The sequence below is a fragment of the Pimephales promelas genome, chromosome 23 (assembly GCF_988280905.1).
Source record: "Pimephales promelas chromosome 23, fPimPro1.hap1.1, whole genome shotgun sequence".
Lineage (NCBI taxonomy): Eukaryota > Metazoa > Chordata > Actinopteri > Cypriniformes > Leuciscidae > Pimephales > Pimephales promelas.
This window is the reverse complement of record NC_142791.1, coordinates 27,933,513-27,958,825: the sequence shown is the minus strand read 5'-3', so window position 1 is coordinate 27,958,825 and position 25,313 is coordinate 27,933,513. Positions and strand designations below refer to the sequence as shown.

The window sequence follows — 25,313 nt, the reverse complement described above, 5'->3', positions numbered from 1 at the left end:
AAGGGTCCTGTCTTTTAAATATGAAGCAAACCCATTTAAAGCACAACAATATAGAGCATTAAAGTCATACGGATGACTTCTATGGTCTTGGCATGGTGTTTCTGTCTTTTCTTGGGAGCTTGACAGATGTGATCGCTGTCAAGCAAACATGGGGGATTGAAAGGAAATGCATGAAAATAACACACATAAATTAATAAATAAAGTAAAACAAAACAGGTTTGGATAAAATAGGTTTTGAATAATGAAACTGTACAGAAAAAAGACGATCATATTGGATGGATGGATGAAGCGTGGATCATTGCCTGTGCATATCATTATTCCCTTTGCGGATCATTCCCTGTGCCAATCATTCCCTGTAAGTATCATTCCCTGTGTGGATCATTCCCTGTGCGGTTCAATCCCTGTGCGGTTCAATCCCTGTGCGGATCATTCCCTGTGCGGATCATTCCCTGTGCGCATCATTCCCTGTGCGGATCATTCCCTGTGCGCATCATTCCCTGTGCGAATCATTCCCTGTGCGGATCATTCCCTGTGCGGATCATTCCCTCTGCGTATCATTCCCTGTGTGGATCATTCATTCCCTGTGCGGATCATTCCCTGTGCGGATCATTCCCTGTGCGAATCATTCCCTGTGCGGATCATTCCCTGTGCGGATCATTCCCTCTGCGTATCATTCCCTGTGCGGATCATTCCCTGTGCGGATCATTCCCTCTGCGTATCATTCCCTGTGTGGATCATTCATTCCCTGTGCGGATCATTCCCTGAGCGGATCATTCCCTGTGTGGATCATTCATTCCCTGTGCGGATCATTCCCTGTGCGGATCATTCCCTGTGTGGATCATTCATTCCCTGTGCGGATCATTCCCTGTGCGGATCATTCCCTGTGCGAATCATTCCCTGTGCGGATCATTCCCTGTGCGGATCATTCCCTCTGCGTATCATTCCCTGTGTGGATCATTCATTCCCTGTGCGGATCATTCCCTGAGCGGATCATTCCCTGTGTGGATCATTCATTCCCTGTGCGGATCATTCCCTGTGCGGATCATTCCCTGTGTGGATCATTCATTCGCTGTGCGGATCATTCCCTGTGTGGATCATTCATTCCCTGTACGGATCATTCCCTGTGCGGATCATTCCCTGTGCGGATCATTCCCTGTGCAGATCATTCCCTGTGCGGATCATTCCCTCTGCGTATCATTCCCTCTGCGTATCATTCCCTGTGTGGATCATTCATTCCCTGTGCGGATCATTCCCTGTAAGTATCATTCCCTGTGCGGATCATTCCCTGTGCGGATCATTCCCTGTGCAGATCATTCCCTGTGCGGATCATTCCCTCTGCGTATCATTCCCTCTGCGTATCATTCCCTGTGTGGATCATTCATTCCCTGTGCGGATCATTCCCTGTAAGTATCATTCCCTGTGTGGATCATTCATTCCCTGTGCGGATCATTCCCTGTGCGGATCATTCCCTGTGCGGATCATTCATTCCCTCTGCGTATCATTCCCTGTGTGGATCATTCATTCCCTGTGCGGATCATTCCCTGTGTGGATCATTCATTCCCTGTGCGGATCATTCCCTGTGCGGATCATTCATTCCCTGTGCGGATCATTCCCTGTGCGGATCATTCCCTGTGCGGATCATTCCCTCTGCGTATCATTCCCTCTGCGTATCATTCCCTGTGTGGATCATTCATTCCCTGTGCGGATCATTCCCTGTAAGTATCATTCCCTGTGTGGATCATTCATTCCCTGTGCGGATCATTCCCTGTGCGGATCATTCCCTGTGCGGATCATTCATTCCCTCTGCGTATCATTCCCTGTGTGGATCATTCATTCCCTGTGCGGATCATTCCCTGTGAGTATCATTCCCTGTGCGGATCATTCATTCCCTGTGCGTATCATTCCCTCTGCGTATCATTCCCTGTGTGGATCATTCATTCCCTGTGCGGATCATTCCCTGTAAGTATCATTCCCTGTGTGGATCATTCATTCCCTGTGCGGATCATTCCCTGTGCGGATCATTCCCTGTGCGGATCATTCATTCCCTCTGCGTATCATTCCCTGTGTGGATCATTCATTCCCTGTGCGGATCATTCCCTGTGAGTATCATTCCCTGTGTGGATCATTCATTCCCTGTGCGGATCATTCCCTCTGCGTATCATTCCCTGTGTGGATCATTCATTCCCTGTGCGGATCATTCCCTGTGAGTATCATTCCCTGTGCGGATCATTCCCTGTGCGGATCATTCCCTGAGCGGATCATTCCCTGTGCGGATCATTCCCTGTGCGGATCATTCCCTGTGCGGATCATTCCCTGTGCGGATCATTCCCTGTGTGGATCATTCATTCCCTGTGCGGATCATTCCCTGTGTGGATCATTCATTCCCTGTGCGGATCATTCCCTGTGTGGATCATTCATTCCCTGTGCGGATCATTCCCTGTGCGGATCATTCCCTGTGTGGATCATTCATTCCCTGTGCGGATCATTCCCTGTGTGGATCATTCATTCCCTGTGCGGATCATTCCCTGTGCGTATCATTCCCTGTGTGGATCATTCATTCCCTGTGCGGATCATTCCCTGTGTGGATCATTCATTCCCTGTGCGGATCATTCCCTGTGTGGATCATTCATTCCCTGTGCGGATCATTCCCTGTGTGGATCATTCCCTGTGTGGATCATTCATTCCCTGTGCGGATCATTCCCTGTGCGGATCATTCCCTGTGCGGATCATTCCCTGTGCGGATCATTCCCTGTGCGGATCATTCATTCCCTGTGCGGATCATTCCCTGTGCGGATCATTCCCTGTGCGGATCATTCCCTGTGCGGATCATTCCCTGTGTGGATCATTCATTCCCTGTGCGGATCATTCCCTGTGCGGATCATTCATTCCCTGTGCGGATCATTCCCTGTGCGGATCATTCCCTGTGCGGATCATTCCCTGTGCGGATCATTCCCTGTGCGGATCATTCCCTGTGCGGATCATTCCCTGTGCGGATCATTCCCTGTGCAGACAGTGTGCATCATTCCCTGTACGGATCAGGAAAGACCTGCAAGGCATTGAGTGAATCTGCTTATCCTCCTCCAGCTGTTCATCTCAAACCCGAGCCTTTCTGCGTTCAGTTAAGCCTGTCTGACCTAGAACAGGGCTTTGGACCCCCCACCCCCCGTGCCGTAGCAGGGGTCTCCACTGCCCTGATTGACTTAACGGGATGTACGGGGTTTATCCGTCTCTGTCGGCATGTGGTCGAGTAATTGATTATTTAGAAAAAGATCTGGAAGATTTGGATCTGAAATGTGCTTCCAGCTGAGCCTTTTTGGCGAAATACAAACATAATCTGCTATATCATGTGTGCGGGGAGGCTTTAGATCGTGCACATCTGTATATGTGAGGATCACAGAGTACATGGGAATTCAGTTTCCTGGCCTGAGAACAGTTAAATATAGGGATATACACAGTCAAAACAAAATATATTCAGACATCTACAACATTTCTCACAGTTTATTCACTACAGTTTAGAAAATGGAAATAAAATGACAAGAACTATCACATCAGTGGATATTCGACTGGTTCTGTTGGACTCTCACACATGAATTATGTTGAATATCTGTCAGCTGTTCAATTGAACTCCACAATTAGATAATACCAGTTTAGCTCAACCAGTGACCAAGCAATGCTTCATGTTGTTCAGTGTGTGTGGAAAAAGAGCAGAAAACACACTTCAGCCAAACATCATCAGCTCAAAGTGGAGGAATCATATCTGGTCCCACATTATCACTGTTAGTCACTGTATGAAGAATATTTGGCTATAATATGTCACAGTTTACTTTGTTTTGCTCTCCTCACTTACATAAATGAACTATAGTGTCCTGCACCCACTAGTAGAAATAAATAAAAAATGATATCTGGTGTCTGAATAATTTTTGGTTTGACTGTATATCGGCCCAAACACACATCAACGACTCAACGAGTCCATCATGTGCCAGTGAAACAAACACTCATAATGCAGAGTATTTACATGCAGCTCAAATGTTGATGCTAGCATGAAGAGGAATGATAATAATGGCAATGTGAGTGAATCAGGTCTTTCTTCAGCACATTTACTGCGGTTTTGGCAAAAACTGAAGCATCTTATTCAATCTTCCATCTTTTCCAAGCTGTTTACAGGACAGGATGACAGGATTAGCTTGTGCCAAAGTGGAACAATAATTACATATAGAATATATGAAGAAAAAAAAATATTATAGCACATTTCTATTCTTTAATGAAATTATTATAATAGTATTACATATAATGTACATAAAATAAATTAACTAATGAAATAACAATAATAAATTAAATATAATACATATATAAAATGAATAACAAAAATGTTATATTAATTTGTAATAATTAAATAATAATAATAAATTAGATGAATACTGCATTATATACATAACATAAAAAAATGAATAGTAAAAAATGAATTAATACTAATTTGACCACTAATACATTATAAATATATAATATGCATAAATAAATAATTCTAATATATTAATTTGCAATGAAATTAAAATAAATTATATACATAACATATATTTAAAATAAATGTAATGATAATGATGGTAATGTGAGTGAATGAAATATATAATGAATATTACATATATAATAAATAATTACAATAAAATTATAACATTAATTTGCAATAAAAAATTTTTAATATGTGTTTACAATTTTTAAATTAAATTATAATATGTGTTATATAAAATAAATACTACTACTAATAAAAATAGTAAAATATATATATACAAAATTCAATAAAATCTAAATTATAGCATATTACTTTGCAATGAAGAAGTAATAATAAATTAAATATAATCAAATACAATAAATTAAATAATTTAATAATACACAACTAAAAACTAAAAAACTAAAATATGTTAATATACTAATTTGCAATGAATAATAATAATAAAATAGATGTATACCCAAAAGGTATATAATATAAATAATTGAAGCAAAAAAAAAAACCTAATATATTAATTTGCAATAATGAAATTATTATAAATTGCATGAATCAAATATGTATTAAATAACTGTAATGATAATGGTAAAGTGATGAATAAAATACATGTTGTATAATATATATACACAATAAATAATAATAAAAATTATAACATTAATTTGTAATATTACAATATTAATATTATATACTATATATAAAATAAATACTACCGCTAATACATTAAGATACATACATTTTATGTATATTGCATGCATGCATAGGTATGTATATTTAGTGCATGTTATATTAATGAATTATTAGTGAATCAGGTCTTTCTTCAGCACTTTTACTGCTGTTATCGCAGCATTTCAGCAACTTATTCAATCTTCCATCTTTTCTAAACACAACAAGCTGTTTCTGACAGCATGAGAGCGGGAGACACAAATGCTTACGTTATGTTGGAGGAAAAGGGAAAAGATATGCAATGAAACACACCGGAGACGCGTTAAAACCGGCTAACACACCTGGAATCTGTCCAAACATTAACATGAACTTGCATGAAGATTAACATGAATTTGCCCTGAGCTCAAGGTGGCTAACACTTTACAATAAGGTTCACTAATTAATGTTGAAATTAACATTAACAAAGATTAATAAATGCTGTGTAAGTGCAGTTGAACCTTATTGTAAAGTGTTACCGTTTATATTGTTTTTCTAGCTTCAGTTTTTCTGTGCACGTCAAGAAGCCTGTAAAAACGGTCCCATAAACACGATATCAGTTAAATCTGGTTCTGCTTTAGCTTTGCGGGCATCGAGTCGCAGGAGGACACAAACGTCTCACCTGGTTTTTGCACCTTATGAAAAAGTCCTGGAAGTGGAGAACACCCCTGGAGTATTTACTCTCTCAGTGCGGGGTTATTTCACTGTTTACACTCGTATGATTGGTGGCTCTGTCTGTCACAGGACCACTTCATAAAGACAGCACTTAAATTCTTCAGTCGTCCTGCTGGATAAACACCGTAAATAGCTCACTCGTCAGGTCAGCTATAAATAACTTTAGTCCTCTGGACGGTCCAAAGGTATTTACACCCGACCAGAGTCGAAGTCGGCCACTGCTATAATAAACCATGGGGCTAAATAATAGAGTAAATCAGCTTTCCTTCTCCTCTTACACTCCGGGGCAGTGCCTTTTCAAAAGGTTCATCTGTACCTAAAGAGTGCATATTAATAACCCAAAGGTACATATTGGTACATAAAGAGCTCATATTAGTAACAGACAGCATTCCCAGCGTTCCCACAGGGACAGAGATGAGGAAGACAGCGTTCCCAGCATTCCCACAGGGACAGAGATGAGGAAGACAGCGTTCCCAGCATTCCCACAGGGACACAGATGAGGAAGACAGCGTTCCCAGCGTTCCCACAGGGACAGAGATGAGGAAGACAGCGTTCCCAGAGGGACACAGATGAGGAAGACAGCGTTCCCACAGTGACACACAGATGAGGAAGACAGCGTTCCCAGCACTTCCACAGGGACACACAGATGAGGAAGACAGCATTCCCAGATTTTTCCCACAGGGACAAAGATGAGGAAGACAGCGTTCCCAGCGTTCCCACAGGGACAGAGATGAGGAAGACAGCATTCCCAGCATTCCCATAGTGACACACAGATGAGGAAGACAGCATTCCCATAGTGACACACAGATGAGGAAGACAGCATTCCCAGATTTTTCCCACAGGGACAGAGATGAGGAAGACAGCGTTCCCAGCGTTCCCAAAGGGACACAGATGAGGAAGACAGCATTCCCACAATGACACACAGATGAGGAAGACAGCGTTCCCACAGTGACAAACAGATGAGGAAGATGAGGCATTCCCAGATTTTTCCCACAGGGACAGAGATGAGGAAGACAGCATTCCCACAGTGACCCACAGATGAGGAAGACAGCATTCCCAGCGTTCCCACAGGGACACACAGATGAGGAAGACAGCGTTCCAGTATTCCCAGAGGGACACAGATGAGGAAGACAGCGTTCCCACAGTGACGCACAGATGAGGAAGACAGCGTTCCAGCGTTCCCACAATGACACACAGATGAGGAAGACAGCGTTCCCAGCGTTCCCACAATGACACACAGATGAGGAAGACAGCATTCCCAGCGTTCCCACAGGGACAGAGATAAGGAAGACAGCGTTCCCACAGGGACAGAGATGAGGAAGACAGCGTTCCCAGCATTCCCACAGGGACACACAGATGAGGAAGACAGCGTTCCCAGCGTTCCCACAGGGACACACAGATGAGGAAGACAGCATTCCCAGCGTTCCCACAGGGACACACAGATGAGGAAGACAGCGTTCCCAGCGTTCCCACAGGGACACACAGATGAGGAAGACAGCGTTCCCAGCGTTCCCACAGGGACACACAGATGAGGAAGACAGCGTTCCCAGCGTTCCCACAGGGACACACAGATGAGGAAGACAGCATTCCCAGAATTTTCCCACAGGGACAGAGATGAGGAAGACAGCGTTCCGACAGTGACCCACAGATGAGGAAGACAGAGTTCCCAGCGTTCCCACAGGGACAGAGATGAGGAAGACAGCGTTCCCACAGTGACGCACAGATGAGGAAGACAGCGTTCCAGCGTTCCCACAGGGACAGAGATGAGGAAGACAGCGTTCCCACAGTGACACACAGATGAGGAAGACAGCGTTCCCAGCACTTCCACAGGGACACACAGATGAGGAAGACAGCATTCCCAGCGTTCCCACAGACACACAGATGAGGAAGACAGCGTTCCCAGCACTTCCACAGGGACACAGATGAGGAAAAGTCGTGTCCTCTCTGCAGACGCACTGCTGATCTCACGCCAGTCGCTCGACACCGCACGCTTGATTAGAGAAACGCTTTTAGTGGGAAGTGTCGCTTTCTCTCGGCTCTCGATACTGTATAAACGTATTTGCTGCCACATCCAGTACATGCACATCTGGATATCAAATCTAATAATAATTATGGTAGATAATTACTATAATAATACTATTACTACAATAAAAAGTATAATATACTGTATTATGATATATAAAAACATAAATAATTAAAAAATAAATTATAATATATTAATCTGCAATAATTAAATATTAATAAATATTTGATATATATATATATATATATATAAATGATTAACGCAAATAGTTAACATACAAATTGTTAATTGAAATAATAATAGTAATACATGTAAAATCTATATGAAATAATTTTATAAAATAGAAAATAGAAAATAAAATAAGTAGTTCAAACAAAATATAATAAATGAATCTGCAGCAACAAAAAAAAGAAAGTGTGCATTTGAAGCATGCATCTCTTCATCTCATCTCAGTTTCCCCATCAGTCGAGTGTAAATCAACTCCCATAATGCATTGCACTTTGTCAAATCATATTTTGTGATCTGGAAACATTACAAGTAAAGACTCAGCACTGCATAACTCATAATAATAACCTACCGTATTGGCCACTTCAATCTCATAGACCTTCTGAAGAGACTGTCTCTCGAAGAACATCAGCTTCCCGTTTCCCTCGTCTTTCCTGACCGATGTTCCCGTCAGGAGAAGCTTATCATCCGGGCTGAAGCAGCAGTCCGTCCTGATCCCAGGAAACAATCAGATAAGTAATTATAATTCATGTAAATAAAAGGAGAGAAAACACGGACAGTTGTTTACATTCATAATGCCTTATAACAATTCATAAATCAGCTGTGTTTTCATGAACAAATGACATGATGCTTACCACTAAAAATAAAACTATTCAAAATCATTTTAATTAATTGAAATTAGTCTGAAATATAAATATTAGAAAAATAAAATAAAATAAAAATAAATAAATAAATAAATAAAAAATAAACAGGAAATTTAAATAATAATAATACAAAATAATGAAAAAAACTGAAAATATAAACATAAAAGCTCAAATATTCATTAGTACTATAGTGGTGGATAAATAATATTAAAATAACACTTTCTAATTCCGTGACTTTTCCAGCTATTTCTGATGAACTGAAATGATTTTACAGAGACTGAACTCAAAAAGTCTATATATATATATATATATATATACACATACACACACATATATATATATATACATATACATATATATCAACCATAAAACATATTCTCCAGGCCTGGAAATTATACTTTTGAAATTCCCTGATTTAAGTAATAACTTTAACAATACTGCAATAAATCTCCATTTACATCCAATTCATGTCCGACACCACATTATAATGCATTGAATATGTAAACGGTTAATATTATAACATTATTACATGCATTATTCTTTCTTTAAAACACCTTTCTATAAATAAACATTGAGATTTTGCATTCATATGAACACATAAGGGAGAGTGTATATTTTAGGTATCATAACTTGTGTATCATATTTTTTCATATGTATCAAAAAAAAATCTATTTCTGTACCATCACATGTTAATTTTAAATGATCTGCAAAGTGACAAAAGATTTCTGCAAAACTACTAATATTTCATGCAGTCTCTCAATTAATATGAGCTCATTAAAGACACATGCATATTTTATTTTGAAAAATTAAATTATATTATGTTATGTTAAATTATGTTATATTATATTATGTTAAATTAAATTATATGATGTTAAATTATATTAAATTATAAAACATTTAATTATTAAAATTTTCTAAGAATAAAGATTGATCAGACTGATGTCATGATACACAATCTGTAAACAATTAATAAGGAATTTTCATAATATTATTAGCAGAAGTGTTAATGGTGTAAAAGTTGCATGTGTTTATGGAAGTTTCCATTTACATGGGAAAGAAGGAGGTCAATCCAGTAACTTCTCCGACAGGCTTCCTGAAGCTCCGAATGTCCCACGTCTTCAGCGTGTCGTCTCCTGAACACACACACACACACACAAAACAAATGTTGGAAAACCACATCACATGACCCGATGATGTCAGAAGGTGCTTTCCTGAATCTATGTCATTGTCCATCGGGATGAGTCGGAGAATCGTGACTCTGATGGGATCTCCAGACACGTGCTGACTAACGCTTCGCCTTCACACACGGGCTGTTTCCATGCCGGGGTCAAAGGTCACGGTGAGACAAGACCTCCATTATCCAGATACAATCACGCTTTGTGTTTGTGTCCAGCATATATTCGATATATTTTAGCATTTAAAGCTCACATGTTCAGTTGTCAAGACAGGATAGGGGTGGGCGGTATGAATTAAATCTTATTTCATGGCATGAATAATTTTGATAAATTATGAATAATGAATAATATCAAACAAGCTGTATATTTTTCAATGTAGGCTAAACCGTATTCGCATTGATTTACTGTTAATGAACATCCCGCCATCATGTCGAGGGATGATGTCATTTTGATTATAAAGTATATTTGAGACTATATAGACCTGGCTATGTGAGACTATAGTTTGTGATAGTACATATTGTATTGTATACTCATTGTACAGTATATATTGTATATTTATATATATATATATATATATATATATATATATATATATATACACACACACAAAAACTTTTTAACCTAAATATAAAAATTATAAAATTAATTTAAAATGTTTGTGTGTGTGTATATATATATATATATCATATTTTTCAAAAATATATAGTAATAAAATACATAAAACTACACAAATACATAAAATACACTTAAAAAAGTTTTATTATAAACAATTAAATAAATGATTATAATTAATGTAAAAATAAAAATAAATTTAATTAAATTAAATTCTGTATTTACACACACATACATCAAATAATTTTATACATATATTGAAAAACCATACCAAAGTTGTTCTCATGTGTAAAATGTGCCTTGTCTTGTTTAAGTGTTTTTATTTGTTGTAAAGCCCCTATGGACCGGTGTTGAAAATTAGCACATGCAATGCATCTGGTTCGTCCAATGTTATCGCTATGTTCATATTAAATAAATAAAATACTGTGTATAAACTGTATATATGCCAAAGAATGTTTTTCCTTGTCTAAACGTGTTTTCTCTGTACACTCTAAAAAATGCTGGGTTGTTTTAACCCAATTTTGGGTCAAATATGGACAAACCTGAAATGTTGGGTTAAAAATATAATGTAAAAATTTAACCCAACGGCTGGGTTAGTCCATATTTGACCCAAAGTTGGGTTAAAACAACCCAGCATTTTTTAGAGTGTATTTTCAGATGATATATATACAGTGTCTCACCTCCTCGAGACGCAAGAGTTACTCCGTCGTAGGAGAACGAGAGGCAAGACGTGTCCGATCCGGGAGCGTGAGCCTGGCGGCAGTGGAACTTGGTGTGGACCTGGAACACAACAACAAAACTGCACATTAATTCAGTTCACGTTCATTTATATGGTGCTTTTCACAATGCATTTAAAAGCAGCTTTACAGAACATGTCCATATTACAATACACAGCGATCTGTTATGCATTATGCATTTCAGAAATGTAAATATACAAAATCACACTAGCGAAAAATGTTTTCATTTAAACAATGTCATAATTTAATGCAGATACAATGAGCTCACTGAAGTAATGAATACTTGTTTGTTAACAAAACGTTATTTGGATTGTGACATTTACAGTAGAAAACATGTTGATTCACAGATTGAAACATCGAGTACGGGTGAAACGTGAAAAATTAGAATATCATGCAATATTATATTATATAGACTCATTACATGCAAAGTAAGATATTTCAAGCTTTATTTGTTATAATTGTGATGATTATGGCTCACAGATATGAAAACCTTTGCATAAATATTCTAATTTTAAATTTGGGGTTTTCATATCTGTAATCCATAATCATCACAATTATAACAATTAAAGGCTTGAAATATCTCACTTTGCATGTTATGAGTCTATATAATATAATAGTTCCACCTTTTAAGTTAAATTACTGAAATAAATGAACTTTTGCACCATATTCTGATTCTGTACATTAGGAGGAGGACCTTTCAGCACGTCTGTATGCGCAGGAGAACGAGACCTGAGCATTAATACACACATAAAGACCTTTCATACCCGGACGTCTGCAGGCCATGAGGTTTTCATCTGCAGAACGAGCGAAAAACAACATCACACTTGACTCAAAACCGCCTCGCTCTTGGAAGTGTCACTCTGACCCGAGCGTTTTGATACGCTGCCATCCTTAATCCCCGTCTCTCGTATCAAACATCAACACAGGACTGAGAACGAGTATATAAACCAAAACCTTTCTAAGTTGAGAGCCTTTTCTAGAGCTCCTGTCTCTTCAATATTGGACCACCCGAGACTTTACCCTGAGTTACATAAGAGTGTGTGTAGAGCTATTTTCTCGGAGGATCTAATGAACAGACACGCAACACGAGTAGATTTCAAATCTATTGCTTTTTTAGGGGTTTTGCCACTTTTTTTATTAGCAGGATAGTAAAGAGACGACCTGTCACAAGCTGAACAAAGTAACATTTATTTGACATATTTATGAAGTTAAAACACAAAAATTAAAAGTTAAATTTTTTTTTTCATATATGAAAATAAAATAAATAAATAAATGGGGGAAAATACAATGACTGACTCAATTCTTTTCTTTTTTAAAGGCTGAGCTCCATTAGTCTGATCAATACCAGTTTTGAGTGCCCTCAATATCACAAACCATCTGACCAGAACATCACAGCAACTCAATCCTGTACATGATCAAAGCGTTTATGATTCATCTACTTATTTCTCATTTCACAATGTCTGGCAAACCCTCTGACTGAACGGCTCTACAAATCAATCAGGGTAAGTATCATTGATGCGATATATAAATATGTCTATATAGATTTTAATAAAGTCTCCCTGTAGTCAATCATTTTTATCCCTTAAAACTCATCTTTGATCACTAAAATGACATATTTAACATTTTTCCTTGAAAAAATGTTCGTCGTGCTATAAAATATCTTGTAACTCGACACCCTCGCCTCATTTAGTATGTGCGGTTCTATGAATATGCAAATGAGCCGCGCCCCCACTCACTCAGAGATCCACTGGTTGTCGATCACACGTTGATCTGATTGGTTACAAGGTGGTTTGTGACGTCAGAAACACCAGCGATTTCAAAGCATGTTTTTGAGACCGTCTTCGAGGAGGAAATACTCAGCAATGCTGTCCACTTATCAACGCACATATGGTGTGTGTTAAAGCAGATTAAAAACACCACATAGACACATAAACAACATTAAAAGCTGGATTTTCAAGTTTTTGTTTTTGGTTATTTAAGTACATCAAGTTAAACTACTGCAGATGAAAATAAGAAATGCCTTGGGCAACTAGCTGAAACAAAATAACCTTTCATATATATATATATTTTTTTATTTTAGCTAATGTTTATTTTATTTCAAGTCATCATGACATTTTTTTTGTCATGGTTTTGGTCTGGTTAGAATTTGCCAAAGCCCACAAACCTGGAGCTTCACAGAACCTGAAGCTGCAAAAACATCTAAACCGCTTCCAAACCACGACATCTTCAGTGAACATTAGCACACACTCGTTTCAATCACACAGGCTACACTGTGAAGCAAAAGGATTTGAAATGATAAGAGAAAAATTAATCAATCTCCAGTCAGGGAGACTGGGGCAAGTTGTCACAGGTCTAGATCTCAAAAACAAAACTCTTAAAGGGATAGTTCACCCCAAAATGTAAACTCTGTCAGTGATGACTCTCCCTCATGTTGTTCAACCCCGTTCATCTTCAGAACACAAATGAAGATATTTCTGATTAAATCTGAGAGCTGGATCACTGCCGTTCACACCAGACACGAATAGCGCGTCAAATTCACGCCTTCCGTGTCTAGTTATACACTTGAACACTTTGAATCATTCGCGCATCAAGAGCGAAATTGGCACGTGTAAAAACAAACGTTTGAAGCGAAAATTACGCGCGTCGGAATCAAAACCCGTTGGCGGCCATCTTTTTTTATGTTATTTTGAGAATTCATCGAGAGAGTCACCGCTCTGGAGAGCAGAACAGCGGTGTGGGGATCATCATCACCGTATTTGTGTCCACCGGACCCTTCGGAAGCTCACTATTGGCCGACGCTGGTCATGTGTGTGATGCGTGTGACGTACAACACGCTTAATGTTTTAATGTAATTGCTTCAGTCTATTTAAAAAAATTTAATTAGTCTGAATGAATTATTTTTAAAAATCGAGTTGACTGAATGATTCAAGGACTTACTCCTAAATACTTCACGTGTTTCATTACTGGATGATTCAGTGTTTTTAAACGAATCTCTTGAATAATTAATTCAATGACTCACCCCTAAATACTTCATGTGTTTCATTACTGGATGATTCAGCGTTTTTTGAACAAATCTCTTGAATGAATGATTCAATGACTCACTCTTAAATACTTCACGTGTTTCACTTCTGGATGATTCAGCATTTTTGAACAAATCTCTTGAACGAATGATTCAATAACTCAATCCTAAATACTTCACTTGTTTTATTACTGGATGATTCAGCACTTTTGAACGAATCTCTTGAATGAATGATTCAATGACTCACTCCTAAATACTTCACTTGTTTCATTACTGGATGATTCAGTGTTTTTGAACGAATCTCTTGAATGATTAATTCAATGACTCACCCCTAAATACTTCATGTGTTTCATTACTGGATGATTCAGCATTTTTGAACGAATCTATTGAATGAATGATTCAATGACTCACTCCTAAATACTTCACGTGTTTCACTTTTGCATGATTCAGCGTTTCTGAACAAATCTCTAATGAATGATTCAATGACTTAGTCCTAAATACTTCACTTGTTTCATTACTGGATGATTCAGCGTTTTTGAACAATTCTCTTGAATGAATGATTTAATGACTCACTCCTAAATGCGTCACTTGTTTCATTACTGGATGATTCAGCACTTTTGAACAAATCTCTTGAATGAATGATTCAATGACTCACTCCTAAATACTTAATGTGTTTCACTTCTGGATGATTCAGTGTTTTTGAACGAATCTCATGAATGAATGATTCAATGACAAACACGTGTTTTTAACAGTCATTTGTCGCCACCTGTAACAATGTAATCTATACAATCTTTATTTAAAGCTCCACATTACTTTTTAAAGAAGATTTGCTCTATTTTGATCATTAACTGTAGATATCAGTGTTTATATTCGAATTATATTTATATAAACTTTTATCCCAGTTTTTCTGTGATAATATGTATATTTTTAACACAAAGTCTCTAAAAAAGCCTTTGTGAAGCGTTTTATACATGATAATGGCCTTTTCTGGCTCAGCGTCAGCCCAGACATGAATGATTCCTCAAACCATGTGTGTTTTGGGGAAAAATGTGTTTGGAATGACATAATGGCGAGTAAATAATGAACTTACATTTTCCTGGTTGGTAACAGTGGAAACGTTCAATGGGGCTTTTTTTTTGTAGGCAAAACATCCCGGTTTGAGTCTCTACAGAAACTGGCTTGCTAAAATAAACCCACCATGAGAGGTTTTCATTGGAGCCGTGACAACTAGCCCCGCTCAATTAAAACAAATGAAGAGTGATGGAAACTAAAGCCAGTTTACAGACGGAGAAGCAAAAGTGGCAAAACACGACCCGAGGACATGAAGCAATGGATCGAGGGAGTAAAAGTGAGGGACAGAGGGAAAAAAACGAGGAATAGAAATATCAGCAGAGAGGCCGAGTCACAGAAGGGAAGCTGAAGTGTGTTTGTACGTTCGAACGTTCACAGAGGAAGTCAGAGACCTGGAACGAGCCGATAACGCAGCTTCACACACACGATTACGTGTTCCTGAACCGTCCTCGCCGCGACGCTCTTCACCAAACCAATTTACTTCTGCATAATTGTGTGTGTTTATCAGCGTTCCTCCACCTGCTCGCGCGGCCGGTGAAGCGTGGCTCGGCTGATTACCCAGCATTCACTAGGGCCAAACCAGCTTAATTAAATCAGGACGTGTCTGGGAAAGTTGTTTCATTCGAAACAAAAGACGTCTCGGCGCTCCTCGTAACATCCGTCAAGTGTTGAAAACAACGAACCTGAAAGACTACTGATGTTAATAACTATCTCTGGTCTTACAGTGTATGATTCATCAGTGTATGATTCATCAGTGAACGATTCAGTAGTGTATGATTCAGCAGTGAATGATTCAGCAGTGAATGATTCAGCAGTGTACGATTCAGCAGTGTATGATTCATCAGTGTATGATTCGGCAGTGAATGATTCAGCAGTGTACGATTCAGCAGTGAACGATTCAGCAGTGTATGATTCAGCAGTGTATGATTCATCAGTGTATGATTCGGCAGTGAATGATTCAGCAGTGTACGATTTAGCAGTGAACGATTCAGCAGTGTACGATTCAGCAGTGTATGATTCATCAGTGTATGATTCGGCAGTGAATGATTCAGCAGTGTACGATTCAGCAGTGAACGATTCAGCAGTGTACGATTCAGCAGTGTATGATTCATCAGTGTATGATTCGGCAGTGAATGATTCAGCAGTGTACGATTCAGCAGTGAACGATTCAGCAGTGTACGATTCAGCAGTGTACGATTCAGCAGTGTACGATTCATCAGCGTAAGATTCATCAGCGTATGATTCATCAGCGTATGATTCATCAGCGTATGATTCATCAGCGTAAGATTCATCAGCGTAAGATTCATCAGCGTATGATTCATCAGCGTATGATTCATCAGCGTATGATTCATCAGCCTAAGATTCATCAGCGTATGATTCATCAGCGTAAGATTCATCAGCGTAAGATTCATCAGCGTATGATTCATCAGCGTAAGATTCATCAGCGTAAGATTCATCAGCGTATGATTCATCAGCGTATGATTCATCAGCGTAAGATTCATCAGCGTATGATTCATCAGCGTAAGATTCATCAGCGTATGATTCATCAGCGTATGATTCATCAACGTATGATTCATCAGCGTATGATTCATCAGCGTATTCATCAGCGTATGATTCATCAGCGTATGTTACTATAATACATCGTACTTTCTAAAGGTGTAACTATGAATAGATTCGATATAAAGCATTATAACTGTGGTTACGATTATTGCAAAATACGGTGCATAATTAATGCATTCAAATACTTTTATAATGCATAATATATAAAGGCTTTAAGTAAAGTGTTACCAAACACTTTAGCCTTAATAGGGGCCTTCGAGTCAACCGGAAAATCCCGTTAAACATCAGCACGACACTGACATGTAGAACACATCAACAATTAGTGCAAATCAACGGGATATAGATCCGCGCTCACGGCCCAGCGGGAAACATCCGGCCCGACACCTCCTCGTGTTTCAGGAGCACAGAACAGCCCTGTTCAGAAGAGTCCTGGGGTTCGTCTCGCTCCCCCCCCACACACACACACACGCTTGCTGGAAGAAGGGCACACAGAAAACGTCCTGATTATTGTTGACAAGACGTATCCAGGCCCCTTCATCCCAGAATCCCAGCTCGGGTTTCCAGGCCTGATTACCGGCGAGAGCTCGAGAAACGTCCATCATCCGTCGCCTGTCATCACTAACAGCATGATAAACATCACACACACTGGAGACTTAACACACCGGATCCTCAACACCGAAGGATGGACGTCGTTTGCTCTCTTAGGTAGAAAATGTGCTGTAACCGAAGCCAAATGTGAGGGCAAGCCAAGTTCAGATCCACCTGCCATCTTTGTTCACTTCAACTCTTATCAAAGCAAACAAATATAATCATGGACAAATATGCAACTTTCAGGAATGAATGCAAGGTGTGTTTTCAAGGTACCATGTTGATACAATGTGAACTGAGTTGGCAAGTTCAAATCTTAAGATTTAGAAACTTAAAGTTGCCCCGGGGCGTAAATCCAGCGTTTAATCTGCTTTAACACACACCGTGTGTAAGTTCATAAGAGTATTTCCTCCTCAAAGACAGTCTCAAAAACACGCTTTGAAATCGCTGGTGTTTCTGACGTCACAAACCACCTTGTAACCAATCAGATCAACCAGTCAACCAGTGGATCTCTGAGTGAGTGAGTGAGTGTGGGTGGGGCTCATTTGCATATTCATAGAACCCCGCATACTAAATGAGGCGAGGGTGTCGAGTTACATTCCAGATATTTAAAGCCAAGGAAAAAAACGTTTAAATATGTCATATTAGTTATCAAAGAAGAGTTTAAAGGATATGTTAGCACTGTTTAGCATAAACTCTTCTCTTTTTGCATGTTCAAACCAGAACTGATGTTGTTCAGTCAGGCGGTCTATCAGTAAAACAATGAGTACGTTTACATGCAGCCAATAACCCAGTCGCGAACGGCTATGTAAACACCGGCAAAAACCTGAATATGCTCATATCCTGGATTTTAAAATCTATTATATTATACCTGGGGTACCCCTTATCTAACCTGAATTTTTGGTCATGTAAACGCGTATCGGCATTAGAGCCCGAGCGATAAAGGATTTTGAAGGTACGATACGATACAAATATTTATTGGTTTCAAAATCCGATATTCCGATATATCGGCCGATATTTTTTTTAAATTATTATTTCAGAAACGCGCAACAAATTGTAAAACATGAATTTTCAATATAACAGGCCAAGGAGAGATGGTACGCCTCATTGCTATAACTGTCACGAGCTATTAAAGAAATACTTCAGTCACATTGTCAAAAGTTAAAAGGACTAAACTGTAACAACATAACGTAACTATTACTAGCTAATTACGCTTCTCTTTCGGCTTATTTAACAGCAGTAAAACTGGACATGATAGTCACAAATGTTGTCCTGCTCATTTGAGTTGAGAGAACTGATGGGGATGTTCTTTTAATTGTTATTCAAGCAATGTATGTCTCGTGACCAACTCAACGAGTGTTGCCAACAGGGACGGTGTAGAGCGCCCTCTGGTGGACAAACTATAAAACTGCAACACTCATGACATGGTTCAAGCGTGTTTCGTCCGTTTTTATTTTATTTTTGAAATATTCATTTATCAGCCATTATAACTGCAGATACCGATAGTTTGGAAAATGCCTAATATCGGCCGATAATATCGGTCTGCCGATATATATATCGGTCTGGCTCTAATCGGTATATCCCCATAGTGATTTGCGTTCTGCACATGTTCAATTCGCAAGGAATCTTGGTCTTTTGAGTAGAGAAACTTCTCTGCGCATACAAAAATACCGGAAGTAAACATGGCGAGACAGCACAGCTTACATTTGGAGCGAGGTCAGTAACGTTACCAGCATCAAAGCGCAAACAAAGGCGATCATCTGCCCCAAACTATTCATTATCCGCGTGCTGCTGCTGTTGTTGTCTTTGGATACAGGAAGAATAATCAGAAATGACGCATATTGCGTCTTAAAGGAGTAGTTCACTTTTTTTTTTAAAAACTTTTGCTGATAATTTACTCGCCCCCATGTCATCCAAGATGTCCATGTCTTTCTTTCTTCAGTCGAAAAGAAATGAAGGTTTTTGATGAAAACATTCCAGGATTTTCTCCATATTATGGACTTCAATGGGGACCAAACGGTTCAAGGTCAAAATGAGGGTTTCAGTGCAAACTGTTCAAAGGGATTTAAATAATTTCAGATGATGAATAAATCGAAACAATAGCTTTCGATAATAAAAAAAACAAACAAAAATAACAAAGTTTAAGTTTTATAAGCTCAAATGGTCGCCTTGCTCTGTTCTGTGATGCGCGTTTGTGACTCTCCTGTTCAAACTCGTTCATCAAAATGAACGAATCTTTTTTCGTGTCATTTGGTTCATTCAACAAACGAAATGAACGAGTTGACTCGGGAAAAGATTCGTTCATTTTGATGAACAAGTTTGAACAGGAGAGTCACAAACGCGCATCACAGAACAGAGCAAGGCGACCATTTGTGCTTATAAAACTTAAACTTTGTTATTTTTTTAAATGAGCGATCGTTTCGCTTGATAAGACCCTTATTCATCATATTCGTCTGGAATCGTTAAAAGCCCTTTGAACAGTTTGCACTGAAACTCTTATTTGGACCTTGAACCGTTTGGTCCCCATTGAAGTCCATTATATGGAGAAAATCCTGGAATGTTTTCATCAAAAACCTTCATTTCTTTTCGACTGAGGAAAGAAAGACATGGACATCTTGGATGACACGGGGGCGAGTAAATTATCAGCAAAAGTTTTTCATTAAAGTGAACAACTCCTTTAAGGTTGTCCGTACATCTAGACGCTAACTGCGCGTCGCCGTTTACGTCGGGATATTGCAATTCCATGTATACAGTAGAAACTCTCTCTGCTCACGCATGTAAACGGCTTATTCCTAATGTTTCAGAAACCCGAATAGTGACCTTAACCTGACCAAAACCCGGAAATTGGCTGCATGTAAACAGACACTGACTTGGAGAACAATGTAGAGTTGAAGCTAATAATGAACATCGTCTGAGGTGAACAAACTCCGCCAGATGACCCTGAGAATGAGACCAGCTGGAGGAAAACAATCGGATGACGAGAGGCGAGTGCTTTCCTCAGAGCGGCTTACGTCAGGTTCGGTGTAATCGCTTCGCTGGGATTCATTTCTCTGATTAAAAGAACAGGATCATCTGTTAGGATTTGACTACAGCTGCAGAATTTTTTGGATCAGCAAAAAAAAAAAAAATTGCTTTTCATTTATTACTTAAAGCTCACTTGAAGTTTTTCGATACCACATCACAAACTACTAGCCTAACATAAAGTTCAAACATTATTAAAAACAAGTGAACAGTCAGTAATAAAATAAGAACAAACACACAAATTACAAGCAGAGATGAAACTTTTGTGATGAAACAGTTGTGTTCAGGTACAGAAATTAAGTTTAATTAATTACTATTTAATAATGAATTATTGTTTAATAATTATTTAATTAATTTAATTATTATTTTACTAAATGTAAAATAACACTATTTTGTTCGCTGTATAAATGAATACAGGTTCATCTTTGTAAAAGCTGTATTTTGTTGTTTTATTAACATTAATCACACGGACAACAGCAGGAATATTAGGCTACTGTTACTTTAAGACCGAATAACCCGACAAAACATCCGGCTGAAACACACCTCTCTCTCTGAGTGTGTGTGTGTGTGTGTGTGTGTGCGCGCACAGATAACACACAAGTACCAAGTTTCGCCTCATCTTCCGAGTTTAAAATAGTTTGAATGTGTAAATTGTAGGGGTGTAACAATATATCGTGCCAAAATACTGTAAAAACGCAACAATATGCATCGTGGGTAACACTTAAGGCTGTGTGTCCACCAAAGCGTTTTTATCCAGCTGAAAACGCTAGCCGCTCTGCTGAAGACGCCGTGCTTTGGGCGCTTGAGAGCGTTTTGGCAGCGCAGCGTTTTTTTCCGTTGAGATGTTTCGTTGCTATGATACAGAATATCCGCAGCAGTTTGAATGTTGACAGTTGGTCGGTGTGGTATTAGTCCCGCCCCTCCTCCACTGTGATTGGACGGCTGGGTAAAAAGTGACAGTGATGAGCGCTGCGTTTTATCAAAAGTTGAACATTTTTCAACTCCCAGCGACCAGTAAAAACGCCGGGCGCTCGGCACTTCAACGAGAAAAAAACGCTCAGCGCCTCGGTACGCTCATGGCGTTTAAAAAACGTGGCGCTCCAATTGAAAACATACACCAGGCGCGTGGAAAAACGCTTTGGTGGACACACGGCCTTACAATAAGGTTCGTTAGTTAACATTAGTTAGCATGAACTGCACTTACACAGCATTTATTAATCTTTGCTAATGTTAATTTCAGCATTTACCAATACATTATTAAAACTTTATTAACATTACTTTACGCACTGTGAACTAACATGAATAATCAATGAGCAGCTTTATTTTTATTAACTAACATTAACAAAGATTAATAAATACTGTAACAAATGTATTGCTCATGGTTTTACTAATTTTACATTAACTAATGAACCTTATTGTAAAGTGTTACCGTATTGTTCAAGTTTTCAGAGTTTTAGTGCCAGTACTACATTAAACTATTACATATAATATTGAATATAATATATAATAATGCAATGGGGGAATATGTGTTTCCTGATAATGCCAAATATCAGATGTTTCCAGTAAAAGTGTCCAACATTATTTAGTCAGTGTAAGAGTACAAGCATATTTGTCTAAAATAATTCAGTATTTTCATCTTCCGAATCATGAATATTGTTATTCTGGTGTCTCTATTGTCCTGTATTGGGTTTAAGCACCAAGTCCATCCTATTATCATGTGTCTTGGAGTATCGCACTATGGTATCGTGATCTGTATCGAATCGTGACACGAGGGTATCGTTACACCCCTAGTTAATTGTCTAGAAAAAACACGTCGAAATGATAAACCTTCCCTCTAGGACGGTTAAATTTAGCCGTTAATCCGCGAATCACACGCGTGCCGAGCCGCGAGACACTGCACCAGGGTAGAGATGAGCTGACTCCATCAGCCCAGAGTCATGTGACCTCCGGAAGACACCGGCGGCTGATTGGATGTTTCCGTGTGTTGAATTTGAGGGTGTGTTTGCTCTAGGGAAGATTAACAGAGGAAGTGCATCAAAGAGCAGAAAAACAACCAGAACAATCTTTACACGCCTATGAGAAACACGCGAGTCGCACAATGCGCTTCACTGCAATCATAGTTATTAGTCAAACTTTTAAAAATATATAAAGCATTCAAAACACTTGATTCTGTGTTTTCATATCATGTTTTAATGCATTATAAGCTAATGGCGTAACTGTAAAGAGATAATGAATATTTACAACCAATTCTATGTGCTTTTAAAAGCTGTATTGTGTTATTACACTTTAAATCCATTAATAGATAAGTACTGTAATAGAATATACTATGCAATAGAATATGCAATAAAATATTTAATTATATATAATTAAACATTAAACGTATTGAGGTAATTATTGTAAATTAAAACATTTCATGAAACGTAAATGTATATATATATATATATATAAATATCACTTATTGTTAATTTATATAATTTATTAATTTATATTTATATAATTGTATAATATATAACCACATCATTTAATTGAGGTTACGATTATAATTGTAACGATATAATGCAATTTAAATTTAAAATGTGTAAAATTATTTGTTATAATCAATTTCGTGTACTGTATCATGCAACCATGAATAGGAAAGGTACTATAATAATAATTACAACAACATATGTAATACAATATACAATTATAATATATAATTATTATATTATATATAGTAGTACATATAGTTATAGGTAATTATACAATATATAATCATATAATTTAATTGACCTTACAATTATAAATGGAAAGAAATAATGCAATATGTGCATGTTTTAATGCCTTTTTAAAATTTGTAACAATGTAGAGGTACAATATAATGCATAATAATAATATACACTATAATAATATAATTGAACTGAGGTCACAATTCTAAATAAAAACATAAATATGTTGATTTATCTAAATTGATATGAAAAGGCATGATGTTAAAGAACGGTCAAAGTCGGATCTGATCTGATCAGAAAACACACGCTGACGTCAGGCGAGCATCACCAGACACGAGGTCACGACCCCGTAATCAACGGCCAATCCCACATCTGTCTGTGTGCATCTCGGGTTATGAGCGCTGATGTCGGAGTGATTCTGCTGATTTTACAGAGCATTTGAACCTTTATGAAGCAAGAATATTTAACCAAATTACTATTTTTTCCCCCTCAAATGAAGTTTTTCGTTTTTTAAAATTTCTGGATTCCGTTTTATCTCTCTCTCTCTTTTTTTTTTCATGGATTGTGTCCAGAATTTTATTAGTCAAAAAACAAATTAATTTAAAACCAAGTTTTAAAAAATAATAAACAGAAATTTTAATTTTAGCTATATAATTCAAATGTGATTCATTTTTTTCCACCCCCAAATTTTGTTTTATTTTTCATTTTTCTGTTTTATTATTGTTTTTTTTTATTAATTTTTTTATGGATTCTGTTTGAATGATTAAAAAAAATTAGAAGTAAAAAAAAACACCTTAATTTAAAACCAATTTCAAAAATATATTTATAAACAGTCATTTTAATGTTAGGTATAATTCAAATGTGCTTCATTTTTTCACCCCCAAATTTTGTTTTATTTTTCATTTTTCTATTTTATTATTGTTGGTTTTTTTTATGTTTTACCTTTTATTTTTACCTTTATGTTTTAGCAAACAAAGTGCTGCACAATACCATTAAAAAAGTTTTTATAAATTGTATAATTAATAATGTTACTTTGAAAAGTACATTCTACTGTCACAATTTCTTCAAGCTAAACTGAACTTTTATTTTGGCGTGTTGTAGTGAGTTTTGAATTTCTGTGCTGAAGTGAAACGACGGCCGAGTTTGAGTATTCAGACTCATATTTCAATAACAGACTTTGTGTGTATAAATATTCACACACACATCAGCATTTAGGTGTGCAGCCCTACACACTAAAAATACAGGGTTGTTTTAACCCAAATGTGGGTCAAATATGGACAAACCAATGGTTGGATTAAAAATGTAATTTAAAATTTTAACCCAATGGCTGGGTTTGTCCATATTTGACCCAAATTTGGGTTAAAACAAGCCTGGATTTTTTAAAGTGTACTTTTGATTTATTCATCCCAAATTCGCCGAATTCAGTGACATCCCATCCCGTGTTATACAGTAGATCCCGATGTTTATGAGCAGACTGACTCTTCCTCAAAGCATCCCCGGACCCTCGAGGAACGGGCTGTTGTTATAAGCTGCTGGGGAATGCTGGGTAAATATTTAGTCTGACAGAATAAGCAGTAATAAATCACAGAAGGTACGAGTCCACGCTTGGCCTAGTCATCTGTTCACACGCTGGATCATGTGACACATTATGCGCTCAGAAACTCAACCGCATGTGTTCACTTCATGACACATCACTTCAATATGTCTCGTTTGGGTGATTAGATCTGGTGAACTCTTAATGGATTTCAGCGACGACACAAAGGAGAACTCTAGACATGAAGAACGCAGCACACATGATGACACGCTATATAGACAGGATCCGTTTCACATCATCAGTGAATATAAAACAGCACTGGTGTTGTGAGACGGGAAGTTCAGGACGTGTGCTGGAGTACCAGGAATCCATTAAACAGGTGCAGCACACACACACACACACACACACACACAACGCAAACGCTTTCTCCACTGGTGAATCTCACAAGAACCAGTCCGGGTAACATTTCACCTCAACTCAGTTAACATCTGCATAAAGAAAATTCATCAATTTAGGATTACATT

General features: G+C 37.9%; 1 protein-coding gene across 2 annotated transcripts in view; it reads right to left on the bottom strand.

Annotated features, from left to right (window-relative positions):
• wdr70 (WD repeat domain 70) overlaps nt 1–25,313 on the bottom strand; it is an 83,214-nt gene that overhangs the window by 15,478 nt on the left and 42,423 nt on the right. For both annotated transcript variants that reach the window (XM_089126326.1, XM_089126327.1), the window contains exons 11-13: nt 11,235–11,334; nt 9,816–9,900; nt 8,476–8,614 (exon numbers count right to left, since the gene is read on the bottom strand). In XM_089126326.1, the coding sequence (XP_088982452.1) occupies nt 8,476–8,614; nt 9,816–9,900; nt 11,235–11,334 (324 nt within the window). The remainder of the gene's footprint in view (nt 1–8,475; nt 8,615–9,815; nt 9,901–11,234; nt 11,335–25,313) is intronic.